Source organism: Pelodiscus sinensis, unplaced genomic scaffold (genome assembly GCF_049634645.1).
Source record: "Pelodiscus sinensis isolate JC-2024 unplaced genomic scaffold, ASM4963464v1 ctg89, whole genome shotgun sequence".
Classification (NCBI taxonomy): Eukaryota; Metazoa; Chordata; order Testudines; family Trionychidae; genus Pelodiscus; species Pelodiscus sinensis.
In genome coordinates, this window is record NW_027465862.1 from 150,871 (window position 1) to 169,040 (window position 18,170).

The 18,170-nt window shown below is 49.3% G+C and overlaps 1 protein-coding gene across 1 annotated transcript in view; it reads left to right on the forward strand.

The window, feature by feature from the left end:
- Window positions 1-17,352, forward strand: part of LOC102451466 (low density lipoprotein receptor adapter protein 1-like) — a 46,463-nt gene extending 29,111 nt beyond the window's left edge. Inside the window, 5 exon segments of the mRNA XM_075915732.1 lie at window positions 1,862-1,934; window positions 2,326-2,441; window positions 8,754-8,797; window positions 11,639-11,670; window positions 17,061-17,352. Coding sequence (XP_075771847.1) covers window positions 1,862-1,934; window positions 2,326-2,441; window positions 8,754-8,797; window positions 11,639-11,670; window positions 17,061-17,212 — 417 coding nt within the window. The 3' untranslated portion in view covers window positions 17,213-17,352.
- Window positions 17,353-18,170: the final 818 nt, after the last annotated feature.

The window sequence follows — 18,170 nt, forward strand, 5'->3', positions numbered from 1 at the left end:
CTCTCCCCACCTCTAATATCATCAATTCACAGACACTTACCTTCCTTCCTCCCCCCCCCCCCCCCGCCCTGCATTCCCCTCCTGTTCTGAAATGTGATTTGTCCTTTTCATATGTGTTCATTTTTTTAATTGTATCCTTTGGTATATATGGTTGTGACTATTTTCTTCCACTATTTGATCTGAGGAAGTGGGTCTGGCCCACAAAAGCTCATCATCTAATAAACCATCTTGTTAGTCTTTAAAGTGCTACATTGTCCTGCATTTTGCTATCCCTACAAAGCTCATTCTAGCTGTGAGGACAGAAACATGGAGTCTTGAGATGAAAGAAGTCATGTGTTGTTGTTTGCTAAAATCAGCGTGATCTGTTTTTACCCCCATTTCCTTGCCAAAGAATGGCCACTTGACAAGTGATTGCCGTCAGCTTTGATTGTACACTTCTCCTTTATCTTTGAGAAACTGTTTTATCCCTGCCCAGCTGTGTCTGGTAAACACACTGTAGTTGGGATTTCAGCTCATGTTCAGAATAGGGATGTAAAGGACTGGATAGTCAATAGGATAGTCCACTAGTCACTCCCTCCTTCACCCCCTTTCTGCCTCTGTCAGCGAGAGGCAGCAAGGGGGCAGGGAGAAGAGGGAGGTAGTTACAAGTGGCAGAGTCCAGGGTCAGGGGCTCCATGCAGCACTGCTACTTTGAAAGCCGCGGGAAGCCCAGCAACAGACTCCTTGCAGCATTTCAAAGCAGCAGCATCGTGTGGAGCCCAGGATCAGCTGGAGTCCCCCCGGGCTCCACGCAGCATTCTGACTTTGAAATGCACAAGAGTCCCCGCTGGGGCTCATGTACATTTCAAAGGCAGAATGTGGAAGTGCCTGTTGACTAGTGGATGGAAATTCCATTGACTACTTGACTAGCAAATTAATCGCTACTTAACATCCCTAGTTCAGAACTCTTAATACACATTTTGTACATAAACTCCGTGAGAATATTGATGGTTATGTGATATCTCACAAGATGTATTTTGCACAAATGTTATTACTGTCCTGTCCCTAAGCACATTACATAGCGGAACTGTGGTACATGTAGGCTCCATAAAACTATTACAGAAAATTCCCACTTCATCACCACCCCCCAGCCTTTTCTCTTCCCACTTAAAGTGTCTGCTACCCTCAGCTGACTTGCTCCTCCTACTGGCTAGGCCTTCAATCGCCAGCCTCTGTGACTCATGTAGAGTGAGCTCTCCAGCCCCTGGTGCTTCTCAGCTGGAGACAGAGCAGGCAAAAGAGACATGTTTGGAGGAAGGAAGGTAGGATGTGGGACTGGTTTCCCCCATGGGCCCACCAATTACAGCACCCTCTACCGCTGCCCCCGCCCCAGGAAAGAGGTCCAGAGTCCTGTGAATGTATGAAAACAATGAATGTAATCTTACCCTGACCCCGTCCCCACAGGCTAGTGAGTCCACGGCTCTGTTCTGTTCATGGCGCTTCACTCTCTGTGTCTCTCCTCGTTGGCCCTGCAGCTCTGCCACTGGTTTCGGGGAAACAGGCCCTCCTTGAGTTCTGACCTCCCTCACACATTTGCTCGCTCTGCTTCCTTTCTGTCTCTCCCCTTTAAACACCAAGGGTGCAAGAGGTGGTTGGGGGTAGGGGTGCTGAAGGAAAAGGTGATGGGCCTGTGGCCAAGAGGTATGGGGGAGATGGAGGCTGGGATGCTGGGGCTTTGATAGGCAAGGCACCCTCGCAGGTTGAGGAGTACTGGCCCTGGGGTACATGCGGGCATTTGTAAAGGGTCTGGGGGAGGGAGTGCTGGTACAAGAGTGGGGGGCAGCCTGCCTCATTATTGACCCCTTGTGTCTCTTGCCTACAGGCCCAGGCTGTGACTCTGACAGTGGCTCAGGCCTTCCAGGTGGCACTAGATCACTGGAAAGCAGCACAGGCAGGTAGGAGACACCTGTCCCTGGCCCTGTCCTTTGACCAACTCGGGATCCCCCTTGGGACCAAGCAGGGCTGCTCCCTGCACTTGCTGAGGAAATGTTCCACATCAGGAAAAGCAGCCTTCTCTGAGCCAGCGCTGCTGGGCCTCTTGCGACATCCACCCACCGACCCTGGGTCTCTGGCAGTTCCCAGCATGGCAGTCGTCATTTAATGCTTCCCCCTCAGCTGACTTTAGATGCAGCTTAAAGCCCTGGAGACCCCTGGGAGCCCACATGAAACCTGCCCGCAGGCGGGGGATTCCCAGCCACCTCCTGCCCCGAGTAGGTTCAAGCTATCTGCTGCTCCTGCCCCCAGGATTCCCAGGCTCTGTCTGTGCATCTTTCACCCTGTTTCCAGGCTCTGAACAGGAACAGTTCTACCCAGAGTGTACCCTGGAGAACAACAGGCCAAGCAGCACAAGTGAGCCAGCCCCGGGCCACGCAGGGAACACCCCATTCCCACACCACTTTGAGGTACAGTATATCCAGGTCATTTCCCCTACAGGGTGCAGACTCAGTTTTCCTGTGGCAGCCAAGAGTCTGGCTTGCCCACCCCTACTACAGTAGAGAGCAGTGCACTGGCCCTGGCTCATCCTCTATGTCTGGGACTGGGATTCTGGTTGCTGGGCATCAGGGAAGGTCAGAATGCTAGGGGAAAGCAATTCCTTCCGTGCTGTCTGCCCCCGGAGGAGATCGCCCACCCCCTAGTTTGTGCTGCTGACTCCAAGGCCCTTTCATGCTGGACAGAGCCAGCAGCAGGGCAGGCTCTGTCAGGAGGAGGGTGAGCTCCATGCTGAGTCCCCTTCACTGACGTTCAGGGATGGTACAGGGCAGGGATTTTGTTGAGTGGTGCCTGCTGTGGAAGCTGTTCTGTGAGACTCAGTAGTCCAGGATTGCAGTGGAGCTGGAAGGGCATATTGAATAGGGTCCCCAGGGACCAGTTCTGGGTCCAGGGCTGTTCAATATCTTCATCAACCATTTAGGTGATGGCATAGAGAGTGCTTAGAACGTTTGCCGATGATCCCAAGCTGGGAGGGGTTGCCAGTGCTTTGGAAGAGAAGGTCAGAATTCAAAATGATCTGGACACACTGGAGAAATGGTCTGAGGTAAACAAGATGAAATTCAATAAGGACAAATGCAAAGTGCTTCACTTAAAAGGGTTAGCGAATAAGACAGAGAATATCTTACTGCCTCTATAAATTCACGGCATTCCCACAGCTTGAATACTGCGTATAGATATGGTCGCCTCATCTCAGAAAAGATCCATTGGCATTGGGAAAGGTTCAGAGAAGGGCAACAAAAATGATGAGGGGTTCGGAATGGGTGCCATATGAAGAGAGATTAAAAAGACTGGGACTTTTCAGCTTAGAAAAGAAGAGACTAAGGAGGGATATAGAGGTCTATAAAATCATGACCAATATGGAGAAAGTGAATAAGGAAAAGTTATTTACTTCTTCCCATAACATAAGAACTAGGGGTCACCAAATGAAATTAGTAGGTAGTAGGTTTAAAACAAACAAAAGGAAGTCAACCTTTGGAACTTCTTGCCGGGGGATGTTGTGAAGACCAGGACTTTAACAGCATTCAGAAAAGAACTAAATATATCAATGGAGGTTAGGTCCATCCATGGCTATTGGCCAGGATGGGTAGGAATGGTGTCCCTAGCTTGCGAATAGGTGAGTGCTAACAGGGAGTTTCGAGAGGGAGTTCTCCAGGTGAAGGAGAAGCAGATACAGGACTCTTGAGGGAAGTGTGTTTTGTTACTGGGGCTTTCTTACTGTGTGCTGAGCTTGTGTGTGTTTGGTGTGTGGTGGTGGTGGTGTTTTTTGTTGTTTTTTTTTTTCCTTTCCCTGTTTGAGTGAGGCTTTAGAGAGGGAGTTCTCCAGGTAGAGGAGAAGCAGATACAGGAGTCTTGGGGGAAGTGGGTGTTGAGTTTGGGGCTTTCTTACTGTGTGCTGAGCTTGTGTTTCTGAGTGAGGGTTGGTGTGTGTTCTTTTTTGTTTTTTGTTTGTTTATTTATTTATTTTCCCCTGTGTTTGAGAGTGAGGGTTTTTTTTTCCCCCCACCTCCCCTCTGCCCTCCCCCTCCCCTTGATGGAGTTTGTGCTGTGATTGGCAGGTGGAAACTGTTGGCTGCTAATTAAAGTTTGAATTCTAGAAGCCTCTGCTGATTGGCTGAGCCTTGGTAGGGGGAGGGGCTTTATAAGGCAGTGGGCAAGCGACCAAGGAGCTTGCGAACAGGTGAGTGCTAACAGGGAGTTTTGAGAGGGAGTTGGGAAGGGCGGGAGGTTCTCTTGCCTTTCTTTTTAAATCCCTTTTCCAGGACAGCAGCGATGGTTGGTGATGGGTCTGCTGTTGTTACCTGCACAGCGTGTGCCATGTTTGTCTTCCTCCCGGAAGAAAGAACGGATTTCATCTGCACCAAGTGCAAGCTGGTCGACATTTTGGAAGAAAAAATTAGAGAACTGGAGGCCCAAGTGTCGACCCTACGCTTGATCAGAGAGGATGAAGACTTCCTCGATAGAAGACAGCATTTAATCCTTCAAGCACGGCAGGCAGAAGAGCCAGAGAGGGCAGTACGTGACCAAGAGGAGAACTGGCAGCATGTAACTTCTAGAAGGGGAAAAAGGCCAGCACGGGAATCCCCTGATGCTATAGAGGTAAGCAATCGCTTTCAAGCTCTCTCCACAGGCTCTGCAGTGCTGAAAGCTCTGGAAGGGACCTCACAAGGAAGAAACCAGAAGGGAACACCATCTACTGGAAGGCATGGGATGCGTAGTCCTACGGATGGGGGTTCCACGGCCACCACCCCCAAAAGGAAACGACAGGTGGTGGTGGTCGGGGACTCCCTCCTAAGAGGGACTGAGCCATCCGGACCTGGAATCTCGAGAGGTGTGCTGCTTACCGGGAGCTCGCATTCAGGATGTCACTGAGAGGCTTACCAAGCTGATCAAACCTTCAGATCGCTACCCCTTCCTGCTTCTCCACGTGGGAACTAATGATACAGCCAAGAATGATCTTGAGCGTGTTACTGCGGATTATGTAGCACTAGGAAGAAGGATCCAAGAATTTGGAGCGCAGGTGGTATTCTCCTCCATCCTCCCTGTTGAAGGGAAAGGACTGGGCAAGGATCGTCGAATTGAGGACGTAAATGCGTGGTTGCGCAGATGGTGTCGCAGGGAGGGCTTTGGTTTCTTTGACCATGGGACTCTGTTCCGGGCACAAGGATTGTTAGGAAGAGATGGGATCCACCTAACGAAGAGAGGAAGGAGCATCTTCGCGGGTAGGCTTGCAAACCTAGTGAGGAGGGCTTTAAACTAGGTTCGTCGGGAGACGGTGACCAAAACCCTGAGGGGAGTGGGAAAGTCGGATACCGGGAAGAAATGCAGAGAGGAAGGGGCAAGAAAGGAGGACCCATGTTTCGAATGGAGAAGATAGGACGATCAACTGGTTACCTGAAGTGTTTGTACACTAATGCGAGAAGCCTGGGCAACAAACAGAAAGAACTGGAGGCCCTGGCCCAGACCAAGAAATATGATTTAATTGGGATAACAGAGACTTGGTGGGATGACTCGCATGACTGGAGCGCTGTCATGGAAGGGTATAGACTGTTCAGGAACAACAGGCAGGGGAGAAAAAGAGGAGGAGTTGCACTATATGTAAGAGAGCACTACGATTGCTCTGAACTCCACTATAAAGAGGGAGAAAAACCTGTTGAGAGTCTATGGGTTAAGTTTAAAGGAGCAAACAACAGCATTGATGTTGTGGTTGGTGTTTGCTACAGGCCACCGAATCAGATGGATGAGGTAGATGAGGCTTTCTTTGGACAACTGAGCGAAGCTTCCAGATCGCAGGCCCTGGTTCTCATGGGGGACTTTAATCACCCTGACATCTGCTGGGAAACCTATACAGCAGTACACAGGCAATCCAGGAAGTTTTTGGAGAATGTTGGGGATAACTTCTTGACACAGGTGCTGAAGGATCCAACATGGGGCCGTGCGCAGCTTGACCTTCTGCTCACAAACAGGGAGGGACTAATAGGGGAAGTGGAGGTGGGTGACAACCTGGGAAGCAGTGATCGTGAGATGGTAGATTTCAGGATCCTGACCAAAGGAAGAAAAGAGAGTGGTAAAATACACACCTTGGACTTCAAAAAAGCAGATTTTGACTCCCTCAGAGATCTGATGGGCAGAATCCCCTGGGATGTTAACATGAAGTGGAAAGGAGTCCAGGACAGCTGGCAGTATTTTAAAGAAGCCTTATTGAAGGCACAGAATGAAACCATCCCGACACGTAGCAAGAGAGGCAAACATGGTAGGAGACTGGACTGGCTTACAGGGGAAATCCTTGGTGAACTTAAGCACAAAAAGGAAGCTTACAAAGAGTGGAAACTTGGACAAATGACCAGGGAGGAGTTTAAATGTCTAGCTGGAGAATGCCGGGGGGTTATCAGGAAGGTGAAAGCGCAAATGGAATTGCGACTGGCTAAGGAGGTGAAGGATAACAAGAAAGGTTTGTACAGGCATGTTAAGAAGAAGGTGATCAGAGAGGGTGTGCGGCCCCTAATGGATGAAGGAGGTAACCTAGTGACAGATGATGTGGGGAAAGCTGAAGTACTCAATGCTTTCTTTGCCTCTGTATTCACGGACAAGGTCGGCTCCTGGACTTCTGCGCCAAGTGATGCAAGATGGGATGAAGATGGACAGCCCGTGGTGGGTAAAGAACAGGTTAGGAACTATTTAGAAAAGCTAAACGTACATAAACGCATGGGTCCGGATTTAGTGCATCCGAGGGTACTGAGGGAGTTGGCAAATGTCATTGTGGAGCCTTTGGCTATTATCTTTGAAAAGTCGTGGAGATTGGGAGAAATCCCGGATGACTGGAAAAAGGCAAATGTGGTGCCCATCTTCAAAAAAGGGAAGAAGGATGATCCAGGGAACTATAGGCTGGTCAGTCTTACCTCGGTTCCTGGAAAAATCATGGAAGGGATCCTTAAGGAATCCATATTGAGGCACTTGGATGAGAGGAAAGTGATTAGGAATAGTCAGCATGGATTCACAAAGGGCAAGTCGTGCCTGACCAATCTGATTAGCTTCTATGATGAGGTAACTGGCTTGGTGGACATGGGGAAGTCAGTGAATGTTATATACCTTGACTTTAGCAAGGCTTTTGATACGGTCTCCCACAATATTCTTGCCAGCAAGTTAAGGGATTGTGGATTGGATAAATGGACGGTAAGATGGATAGAAAGATGACTAGAAGGCCGGGCCCAGTGGGTAGTGATCAATGGCTCAATGTCAGGATGGTGGTCGGTTTCTAGCGGAGTGCCCCAAGGTTCGGTTCTAGGACCGGTTTTGTTCAATATCTTTATTAATGATCTGGATGAGGGGATGGATTGCACCCTCAGCAAGTTTGCGGATGACACTAAGCTGGGGGGAGAGGTAGATACGCTTAAGGGCAGAGATAGGGTACAGAATGACTTAGACAAATGGGAGGATTGGGCCACAAGAAGTCTGATGAGGTTCAACAAGGACAAGTGTAGAGTCCTGCACTTGGGACGGAAGAATCCCAAGCATTGTTACAAGCTGGGGACCAACCAGTTAAGTAGTAGTTCTGCAGAAAAGGACCTGGGGGTTACAGTGGATGAGAAGCTGGAGATGAGTCAACAGTGTGCCCTTGTAGCCAAGAAGGCTAATGGTATATTAGGTTGCATTAAGAGGAGCATTGCCAGTAGATCCAGAGATGTCATCATTCCCCTTTATTCGGCTTTGGTGAGGCCGCATCTGGAGTATTGTGTCCAGTTCTGGGCCCCCCACTACAAAAAGGATGTGGACGCATTGGAGAGGGTCCAGCAGAGGGCAACCAAAATGATTAGGGGGCTGGAGCATATGACTTATGAGGAGAGGCTGAGGGACTTGGGTCTGTTTAGTCTGCAGAAGCGAAGAGTGAGGGGGGATTTGATAGCAGCCTTCAACTTCCTGAAGGGAGGTTCCAAAGAGGATGGAGAGAGGCTGTTCTCAGTAGTGACAGATGGCAGAACAAGGAGCAATGGTCTCAAGTTGTGGTGGGAGAGGTCCAGGTTGGATATTAGGAAAAACTATTTCGCTAGGAGGGTGGTGAAGCACTGGAATGGGTTACCTAGGGAAGTAGTGGAGTCTCCATCCCTAGAGGTGTTTAAGTCTCGGCTTGACAAAGCCCTGGCCGGGTTGATTTAGTTGGAATTGGTCCTGCCTAGAGCAGGGGGCTGGACTTGATGACCTTCTGAGGTCTCTTCCAGTTCTATGATTCTAGCCTCTGTTTGTCAGGGGCTGAAAATGGATGACAGGGGGGGATCACTTGAGGATTACGTGTTTCTGTTCATGCCCTCTCGGGCGTCTGGTATTGGCCATTGCCAGCAGACAGGACACTGGGCTAGATGGACCTTTGGTCTCACCCAGTCTGGCTGCTCTTATGAGGGGACAATCTGTTTCAAGCCTACAAAATGGGAAAGGACTGTTAGGAAGGAGTACTGTAGAAGGGGATTGGGGTCATCATGGCTCACAAGCTAAATATGAGAGAACAGCGGGACACCTTTATGAAATAGTAAGCATTCTGAGGTGTATTAGCAGCAATACCTGTGTTGGGTCCAGTGCAAAGCTGCTTGGGGGCATCGGGGCCAGATGTGGTATGTGTAGCCAGGCAGCAGGCCTGCACTGGGAGCTTGCTGGGGCCATGCTGCTCAGTGGGCACAGTACCCCAAGCAGAGTCATCTCTTGGGGTTTATACTTTCCTCTTTCTTGGTTTGCAGGAGGAGGAGGAGGAAGACGACGATCTCAATGAGGCCTTTTCTAGGTAGGTGACCGTTGAAGAGTAGAGCCTACCTTAGCCTAGTGCTAGCCTGGAGTCTGAGAAGGTAGGGCGGTTTCCTGCCTTTCGCTGAGGTGAGCACTCGAATTTCTCCCCCTAGGAAGGTGCCAGCTCTGCGCCCTGCTCCAGGCTGTTGCTGTGGGCGGCCTTGGCTTTAGAGCCGTAGTGAGATGCCAAAGGGGAAGTGCATTGAAACAAACTATGTGGGGAAGAGGGATTGTCTCTTTGATTTTGTCTTCCTGAGGGCGGTCCCCAGCCCCTCAGATGCACTCATCAGGAAAGGACAGCCGAATTCCCTGCAGTGTAACTACTGAGGAAGCGAAAGGGGAATGAAGCTGGTGGTCTCAGCGGGCCACGTTGGTTTGACTGTCTAGATTATTAAGTTTGCAGATGATACCAAGCTGGGAGGGGTTGCGACTACTCTGGAGGATAGGGTCATAATTCAAAATGATCTGGACAAATTGGAGAAATGGTCTGAGGTAAACAGGATGAAGTTTAATAAAGACAAATGCAAAGTGCTCCACTTAGGAAGGAACAATCAGTTTCACACATACAGAATGGGAAGTGACTGTCTAGGAAGGAGAATGGCAGAAAGGGATCTAGGGGTTATAGTGGACCACAAGCTGAATATGAGTCAGCAGTGTGATGCTATTGCAAAGAAAGCAAACATGATTCTGGGATGCATTAACAGGCGTGTTATGAGCAAGACACGAGATGTCATTCTTCTGCTCTACTCTACTCTGGTTAGGCCTCTGTTGGAGTATTGTGTCCAGTTTTGGGTACCGCATTTCAAGAAATATGTGGAGAAATTGGAGAAGGTCCAGAGAAGAGCAACAAAGAATGATTAAAGGTCTAGAGAACACGACCTATGAAGGAAGGCTGAAAAAATTGGATTTGTTTAGTTTAGAAAAGAGAGGATTGAGGAGGGACATGATAGCAATTTTCAGGTACAGTGAACCCTCGTTTATCGCGGTAGATAGGTTCCAAACCCGACCGCGATAGTTGAAAATCCGCGAAGTAGGGACACCATATTTAACATGTATACAGCGAGCCCTCGCTACTTCGCGGTTCGACCATCGCGGATTCACGTATATACATAATGTAATGAAAAAAGTCCGCGAAGTCGTGAATCCGCAATGGTCGAACCGCGAAGTAGCGAGGGCTCACTGTATCTAAAAGGGTGTCATAAGGAGGAGGGAGAAAACTTGTTCATCTTGGCCTCTGGGGATAGAACAAGAAACAATGGGCTTAAACTGCAGCAAGGGAGGTTTAGGTTGGACATTAGGAAAAAGTTCCTAACTGTCAGGGTGGTCAAACACTGGAATAAATTGCCCAGAGAGGTTGTGGAATCTCCATCTTTGGAGATATTTAAGAGTAGGTTAGATAAATGTCTATCAGGGATGGTCTAGACAGTATTTGGTCCTGCCATGAGGGCAGGGGACTGGACTCGATGACCTCTCGAGGTCCCTTCCAGTCCTAGTATTCTATGATTCTATGATTACTGACAGAACGTGCAACACAGTGGAGGAGCCATGATGGGGTACAGGGAAATTCTTGCAAATAAGGGGCACCCCAAAGGGGGGAAGAGGGCGCTCCTTGGAGCCTGGGGATGCCTTTGATACTGTATATCCCAAACTTGTCTTGTCCAGAAACGTGGCTCAGTCGGTGTCCTGAGCCCAGAGTGAAGTATCATGAACCCAACAGAGTCTGTGCACTTGATGGTGAGGGCTTCATTAAAGCTCTGCAAGGGATGGGGGCAAGATCCCATGAATGATACTAGATGGGGAAGAGCTGTGAGGCAGACACAGCCTGCCTAGACACACCAGTGACCGGTATGCAGTGAGACCTTGCAGCCCACATCTGCTATGGTCCATGGATCCCAAGACTAGAAGGAAGCGTTGTGATTATGTGGTCTGATCTCCAGTATAGCGCAGGCCAGAGACCTGCCCCCAATAATTCCTTGATTTGGAAAGATGGAGAATCTAATTCATTGTTGGAGAATCTTTCATGAGCCTTGATAAATTGTAACCATGAGGCAGCACAGTGGCACCTGTGAGCCCCCTCTTTCTGGAGGAGAATTAAAAAATGGGACTTAGGTTGGAAAAGAGATGGCTGTGGTGGGATATAATAGAGGCGTGTCAAATCATGACGGGTGTGGAAAAAGTGAATCAGGATATGTTACTTACATAGTCACATAACACAATAATCAGGGGCCATGTAATTAAATTAATAGGCATCATGTTGAAAACAAACACGGGGAAGTGTTTCTTCACTCAGTGCACAGTCAGCCTCTGAAACTCCTTGCCAGGGGATGTTGTGAGACCCGGACTCTAACGGGATCCAAATAGATAAGCTCATGGAGGATAGGCTATTAGTGTTTATTAGTCAAGATGGTCAGGGATGCAGCACCATGGACTGGGTGTGTCCCTACTCTTTGATTGCCAGAAACTGTGACTGGATGACAAGTGATGGATCACTCAATGTCTGTCTGTTCTGTTCATTCCCTCTGGCCACTGTTGGAAGAAGGATACTGGGCTAGATGGCTCTCGGGTCTGACCCAGAGAGGTGGTTCTTGTGGATGGGGCTCTCAGCTGCTGTTGGTGGGATCCGATGGGGTCACAGCACAGCCAGAATCAGCCGCAGTTAACAAGCTGCCTTTTCGACTTATCTGCCTGGGCGCGTGGGTGGGTCTCCCTGCGTGTTCCTGGGACTGTGTGGGGGTATGCGGCCCTGTGTATTAGTTGTGGCCTGTGGCATTGGTGGCCAGATCCCACCCCGTCCTTTGTCACAAATGGGTATAATGTGCGCTGCTTTCTTTGTTCCAAGCTGCACAGAGGAGGGCGCTCCGGACCCAGCAGGTAAAGGGTGTTCTATTGTATTTCTTCCTCTCTCTGCCCCCACCCAAGTATTCCCTGTGGTGACGTGCTCCAGAGCACAGCATGTGTTAGGATTGAAAGGGGGAATTCAGAGGGTAGGGGGAATTCAGAGTGTGGGTGAAATTCCTATCCAACACCCCTTCTATATATTGGTTCCTGTAAATATAGCTAAAATGCTTATTAACCCTTTTCTGTCTAATGCAGTATTCTCCCTTTCCAAACACAACTATTAACAATGCTAGCAATGAGACAGACATCACAAGACGACATAAAAACACAAAACACAATTTTTGTCGTGACAATAAATCCATATTATTTTAGTTGCTCTTCAGCTGCTCTTTAGCTACTTTTCAGCTGATACCAGCTTTTCTGATGTTCTGAAAGACAAAGAAAACATTTTCTACCCCCATGGGGGTGGCACATTCTATCTTAAAATGCTTTTCTCTATTACAAGTATTCTTGCTGATTTCTTTATCAGCCTGCTGTTTTCTTTATCAGCCTGGTGCCACAGGACTCCTCCTCGCTTTATCAGCCTGCTGTTACCCAATAATTACTTATGCTTTTGTTTTGTAAACCAGCCAAGCCTCAGTAATGTCCACTCTCTGTAGGTTCCAGGTAATCATTCCACTGCTCATTTATTAAATTAACGGGGTAACATGCCTCAGTCTCCCTCCTATACAGCGGACCAGGTTGGCCTTTAATAGTTTGTCTGTGATGAAGCTCCAAATTTATTTATGGGTAATGACTGAGAAGCTTTACTGTTACACTGATTTTCCTTTGCTTAGCACTAAGTATTTGCCAATTGCCATTTCAGCAAACCAAAAAGTTTTCTTGTTTAATTTCCCATTTTCCTGCTTCACTTGTTCAAGCAAATCCTATGCCTGGACAGCCTGTTACTCTGCCTGCAGAGCAGCTTTCCAGTGCTTGACTGTCTGTGTTGTTTCCTCTATTTTTCTATTTATTTCATTTAGGAAGCTAGTATTGTGGAATGCTGTTTAAACCACCTTTATATTAATTGCAAAATTCTAGCTCTTTTACTTTTATTCCTTTTTAAATCTCCTCTGGATTTCTTGTTGGCAAGACGAACCCAAAGGTCCATAGCAAAGCAGCACCCTGCTTTTTATAATCCATTTCTCTGTTGAAATCAATGTATTCCACTGTGTGACTGGAACGTTATCTGTTTGATGTCAGCGTTCCCAAAACATCTTTCCAAGGCTCATCCTGTAATCACTCATCCTTTCGGGGTGCTTGCTCCGCTTTCAGTTCGTCAGCCTGCCAATTATCCAATCTTCTTGTGAGTAGGGGGTATACATTGATGGTTATAGATGGCTCCCGAATCTGCACCGTCCTTTGTGGGTGATGAATCTGAGGAGCTGTCCCGGATTGAAGTGTCATTAGAGGAGGTTTTGGAACAAATAGAAAAACTTAATGTTAACAAATCTCCGGGACCAGATGGCATTCATCCAAGGGTTCTAAAAGAACTCAAATGGGAAATTGCTGAGCTATTATCTGTGGTTTGTAACCTATCCTTTAAATCGGCTTCCGTACCTAATGACTGGAAGGTAGCCAACGTGACACCAATATTTAAAAAGGGCTCTAAAGGCCATCCTGACAATTACAGACCGGTAAGTCTAACTTCAGTACCGGGCAAATTTGTCGAAACAATAGTAAAGAATAAAATTGTGAAGCATGTAGAAGAACATAATTTGTTGGACAAAAGTCAACATGGTTTCTGTAAAGGGAAATCCTGTCTTACTAATCTATTAGAGTTCTTTGAAGGGGTTAACAAACATGCAGACAAGGGGGATCCAGTAGATATAGTATACTTAGATTTTCAGAAAGCCTTTGACAAGGTCCCTCACCAAAGGCTCTTGTGTAAATTACATGGCCATGGGATAAGAGGGAAGGTCCTTTCTTGGACTGAGAACTGGTTAAAAGACATGAAACAAAGGGTAGGAATAAATGGTAAATTTTCAGATTGGAGAGGGGTAACTAGTGGTGTACCCCAAGGGTCAGTCCTGGGACCAATCCTTTTCAACTTATTCATAAATGATCTGGAGAAAGGGGTAAGCAGTGAGGTAGTAAAGTTTGCAGATGATACAAAACTGTTTAGGATAGTCAAGACAGAAGCAGACCGTGAGGGACTCCAAGAAGATCTCACCAAACTGAGTGATTGGGCAACAAAATGGCAAACGAAATTTAGTGAGGATAAGTGTAAAGTAATGCACATAGGGAAAAATAACCCCAACTATACGTACAGTATGATGGGGGCTAATTTGTCTACGACAAATCAGGAAAGAGATCTTGGAGTTATCGTGGACAGTTCTCTGAAAACTTCCACGCAGTGTGTAGCGGCGGTCAAAAAGGCAAGTAGGATGCTAGGAATTATTAAGAAAGGGATAGAAAATAAGACCCAGAATATCTTACTGCCCCTGTATAAAACTATGGTACGCCCACATCTTGAATACTGTGTACAGATGTGGTCTCCTCACCTCAAAAAAGATATTTTGGCCTTGGAAAGGGTTCAGAAAAGGGCAACTAAAATGATTAGGGGTTTGGAACGGGTCCCATATGAGGAGAGGTTAAAGCGACTGGGACTTTTCAGTTTAGAAAAGAGGAGACTGAGGGGGGATATGATAGAGGTCTATAAAATCATGAGTGGTGTGGAGAGGGCCGATTAAAAAAAAGTTATTTATTAGTTCCCTAAATAGAAGAACTAGAGGACACCAAATGAAATTAATGGGTAGCAGGTTTAAAACTAATAAAAGAAAGTTCTTCTTCACACAGCGTGTAGTCAACCTGTGGAACTCCTTGCCAGAGGAGGCTGTGAAGGCTAGGACTATAACAGAGTTTAAAGAGAAGCTAGATAATTTCATGGAGGTTAGGTCCATAAAAGGCTATTAGCCAGGGGATAAAATGGTGTCCCTGGCCTCTGTCTGTCAGAGGCTGGAGAGAGATGGCAGGAGACAAATCGCTTGATCATTGTCTTCAGTCCACCCTCTCTGGGGCACCTGCTACTGGTCACTGTCAGCAGACAGGATACTGGGTTAGATGGACCTTTGATCTGACCCAGTATGGTCATTCTTATGTTCTCCTCTGCAGTCAGGTTGTCTCGTCCTCTGGCCTTCGCACACACTCGCTTAACCCCCTTCTTTGGCCATCTGGTTCTAAGCCATATAACTTTGCATCTTATCTCGACACATTCACACTCCTTTCACACACATGAGCAACGTTACAAGAACTCTCCAGGTAACGGATATGCAATTGTAAATCAAGCAATTAAGGCTTTTGCCTTGCACATTAGCAGAGTTCCTCTAATCTTATTAACACAGCCACAATACCCAGAACTGTTTTTCTACTTTAGGACATATACTAAACTTCATCTAAAATAGACCTTCAACTGAAAGGACATAAGTTGTGAAATATTAAATGTATGTTAATATATATGCCTTATATTGCTATATTATTGCTACATTACCACTATACTAGCCAATAGCCCATCATAAGACGGGATTTTCGGGTCTCTCCTCCACATCCTATTCCCTTTCTATCTCGCTCTTCTCTCCTGAGCCTCCGGTCTCTCATTCCTTCTCTCTCTCCTTCTCCTACTGCCTCCCCCTCTCTCTCTCTCAGCTCTCCTCTGCCTCCCGCCTCCTCCGTTCTCGTCTCCTCTGCTCTCTGTCTCTGTCGGGGATGCATGCTCGTCCAGGCCTCACCCCCTGGCCGTGTATGTCACCACTTCACCCCCCTTCACTTCCCACCGTGGCGCTCGGCTGACTTGTGCACCGCTCAGCATGGGCCGCCGCGTGGGAGCAAGCAACGCAAGCAGCCGTTTGGGCTCCGCAGTCCCCATGCGGCACTCCCGTGCTGCATGGGGACCGTGGAGCCCAAACGGCCAGTTGCACCACTTGCTCCTGTGCGGTGGCTCCTGCTGACCGGTGCAGAAGTCAGCTGAGTGCTACAACAGGAGGCAAAGAACATTACAGAGGCCACAGCACTGCCCAGAGGCAACACCAAACACTACACCATTACAGAGTCACAGACATTGGGCTACTATATATATGACCAGCCAATTAGCCCATCATAAGACGGGATTTTCAGGTCTTCTCTCCTGAGCTCGCTCGCTCTCCTCCACCTCCTGCCTCTCTCCGTCTTTCTTTCTCTTCTCCCCCTCCTGCCTCTCATTCTCCCTTTCTCTTCTCCTCCTCATCTTGCCTCTCACTCTCTCCCTGCTCCGTCTCTCTTTCTCTTCTTCCCCTCCTGCCTCTCACTTTCTCTCCGCTCTCCCTGGAGATGCATGAGCGGAGCGGGCAGCACCCTGGGATCTGCAGGCACCCGGGTGAGTCCGGCTCCCCGCCAGCCAATGCCCTTTCCCCGCCAGCCAATTCCTCCTCCTGATTTCCCACGGCTAGCCTCACTGCCCCTGACTCCCACCCATGACCAGCTTTGCTTCCCACTGGCCGCCCTTCCCCTGTTCTCTCCTAGCCAGCTACTGCTGCCTCTGACTGCCCCAGTTCTGCTTCCTCCGCCAGCCAGCCCCGCTCTTCTCCTGGCCGGTCCCTCCCGCCCCCGATCAAGGGTGTCCTGGTTTTTTTTACAGCCTATCCCAGTGACGTACACGGCCAGGGGGTGGGGCCATGTACGTCACTGCCCCGCCCCGCTTCCTCTCCCACTGTGGCGCTCGGCTGAGTGCTGCGCCACTCAGCTGGGTTGTGGCGGGGGAGCAAGCAGTGCAAGCGGCCTTTTAGGCTCCCCCGCAGCGGCCCGGCTGAGCGCACAGCACTTGGCCGAGTGCCACGGCAGGAGGGAAAGGGGGGCAGGGTGGTGACGTACACGGCCCCGCCCACTGGCTGTGTACGTCACCGCCCCGCCCCCCTTCCACTCTCGCTGTGGTGCTCGGCTGAGTGCTGCACCGCTCACTGGGCCGCAGCGGGGGAGCAAGTGGCGGCAAGCGGCTGTTTGGGGTCCGCGCTCCCCATGCAGCGGTGCAGCTCCCCATGGAGCACGTACCCCAAACAGCCGCTTGCCGCCCCTTGCTCCCCCGCTGCGGCCCAGCCGAGCGGTGCAGCACTCAGCCGAGTGCCACTGCGAGAGGCAAGTGCGCCCCCCCAGAGGCGAGTCTGTAATGTTACAGCGTTACAGCCCTCAGACAATGGGCTACTATATATATGAGTACTAGATGATATATATTGCCTTGCATTACTAAATCTAAGATAAGAAATATAAAAAGAATAAAACTTTCAACCCTAACACATATCTGGTGCCAGCAAGGGGTACTCACAGGCCCAACCCAGAAGGCTCCTGCTCTCCCTTGGGCCCGTGCCCCAGCCACCCTCTTATAGCTCTTGGGATCATGCCCTTTTGTGTTTCAGACTTTGGGTCTCCCACACCAGAAGGCAACTCGTCCATCACACACTTACCGAGGAGTTGGACCCCACCCAGCCTGCCCCCAGCACAGCAGGATGAAGTGGGATTGGGGCACTGGAGACCAAACACCCACCTGCCACAAGGGACCCTCCGCTAAAGCTTCTGTGGGCCAACGAGGCTCGATCATCAGTCTTCCGGTACTGATGTATCCCCGTAATGGACTGACCAGTCAGAGCCCTCTGTGCCTGCGGCTCAGAGCGGTCAGCACCAAGAGCATCTCTTCCCCACACTGTGCCTGAGGCATCTCCTCGCTCTCTGTGCCTTTGGGGTCCCTGCTCTGCCCCGGGGGCTTGGTTCCCTGACTTTTTGGTGGGTTCGATTGTGCTAGTGCCAGGGAAGCTGCCATGCCAGCAACTTCCTGAAGCCAGCCCTGAGCTCCCTTCACGACCTCTGTCCTTCCTGCCTCCCTCCTGCTGTGTAGGGAGTCAGAGACTCCAGAGGGCTGCCCACTGCTTCAGGCCGAAGAATGGGGTTAGACTTTTCTTCTGGGTAGGTAACACCCCCTTTGCTGTGGCTCTAGGGCACCCATTGCATTAATCAAGCGAGCACAAAGCTGCAGGCCCTGCTTGCTCCCTTTGTGACTGTGAGGTGGAGTCCCTGCCCCCTTCGCTACAGACTCTGTCATGTGGTGAAACCTTTGATTTTTAAAGGAGACTATCACCTTTGTAAAATGTGATAAAAGGAGTTTTTTACATTGTAAGCTTGACTCTGTCCTTGTGACCTCTGGCACAAATTTCCCAGCTCTTGAGGGTGCTGGGTTACGGAGGAAGCAGGCAGTGGTTCTTCGTGCCCCTCGCTGCCAGCTCAGTTTGGGTTTTGAACCTTTGGCCCTGGCTCTTGTCAGAAAGCTGCATCCCCTGCTGCCTGAGTGAGGCTGATACCTTCAGTTGATGATGGCTCGGCACCCTGGGACAAAGATAAGCAAGGAGGCCGCAGGAGAAGATCCCTGCCCTCAGCCATACCCCTAGGCACTGACTCTCTGAGGTGAGACTAAGAGATGGCAGGTCCCCTTACCTCTTCTTCTGCTTCAGGGGGGAGCCGAGTTAGGCTGTGAC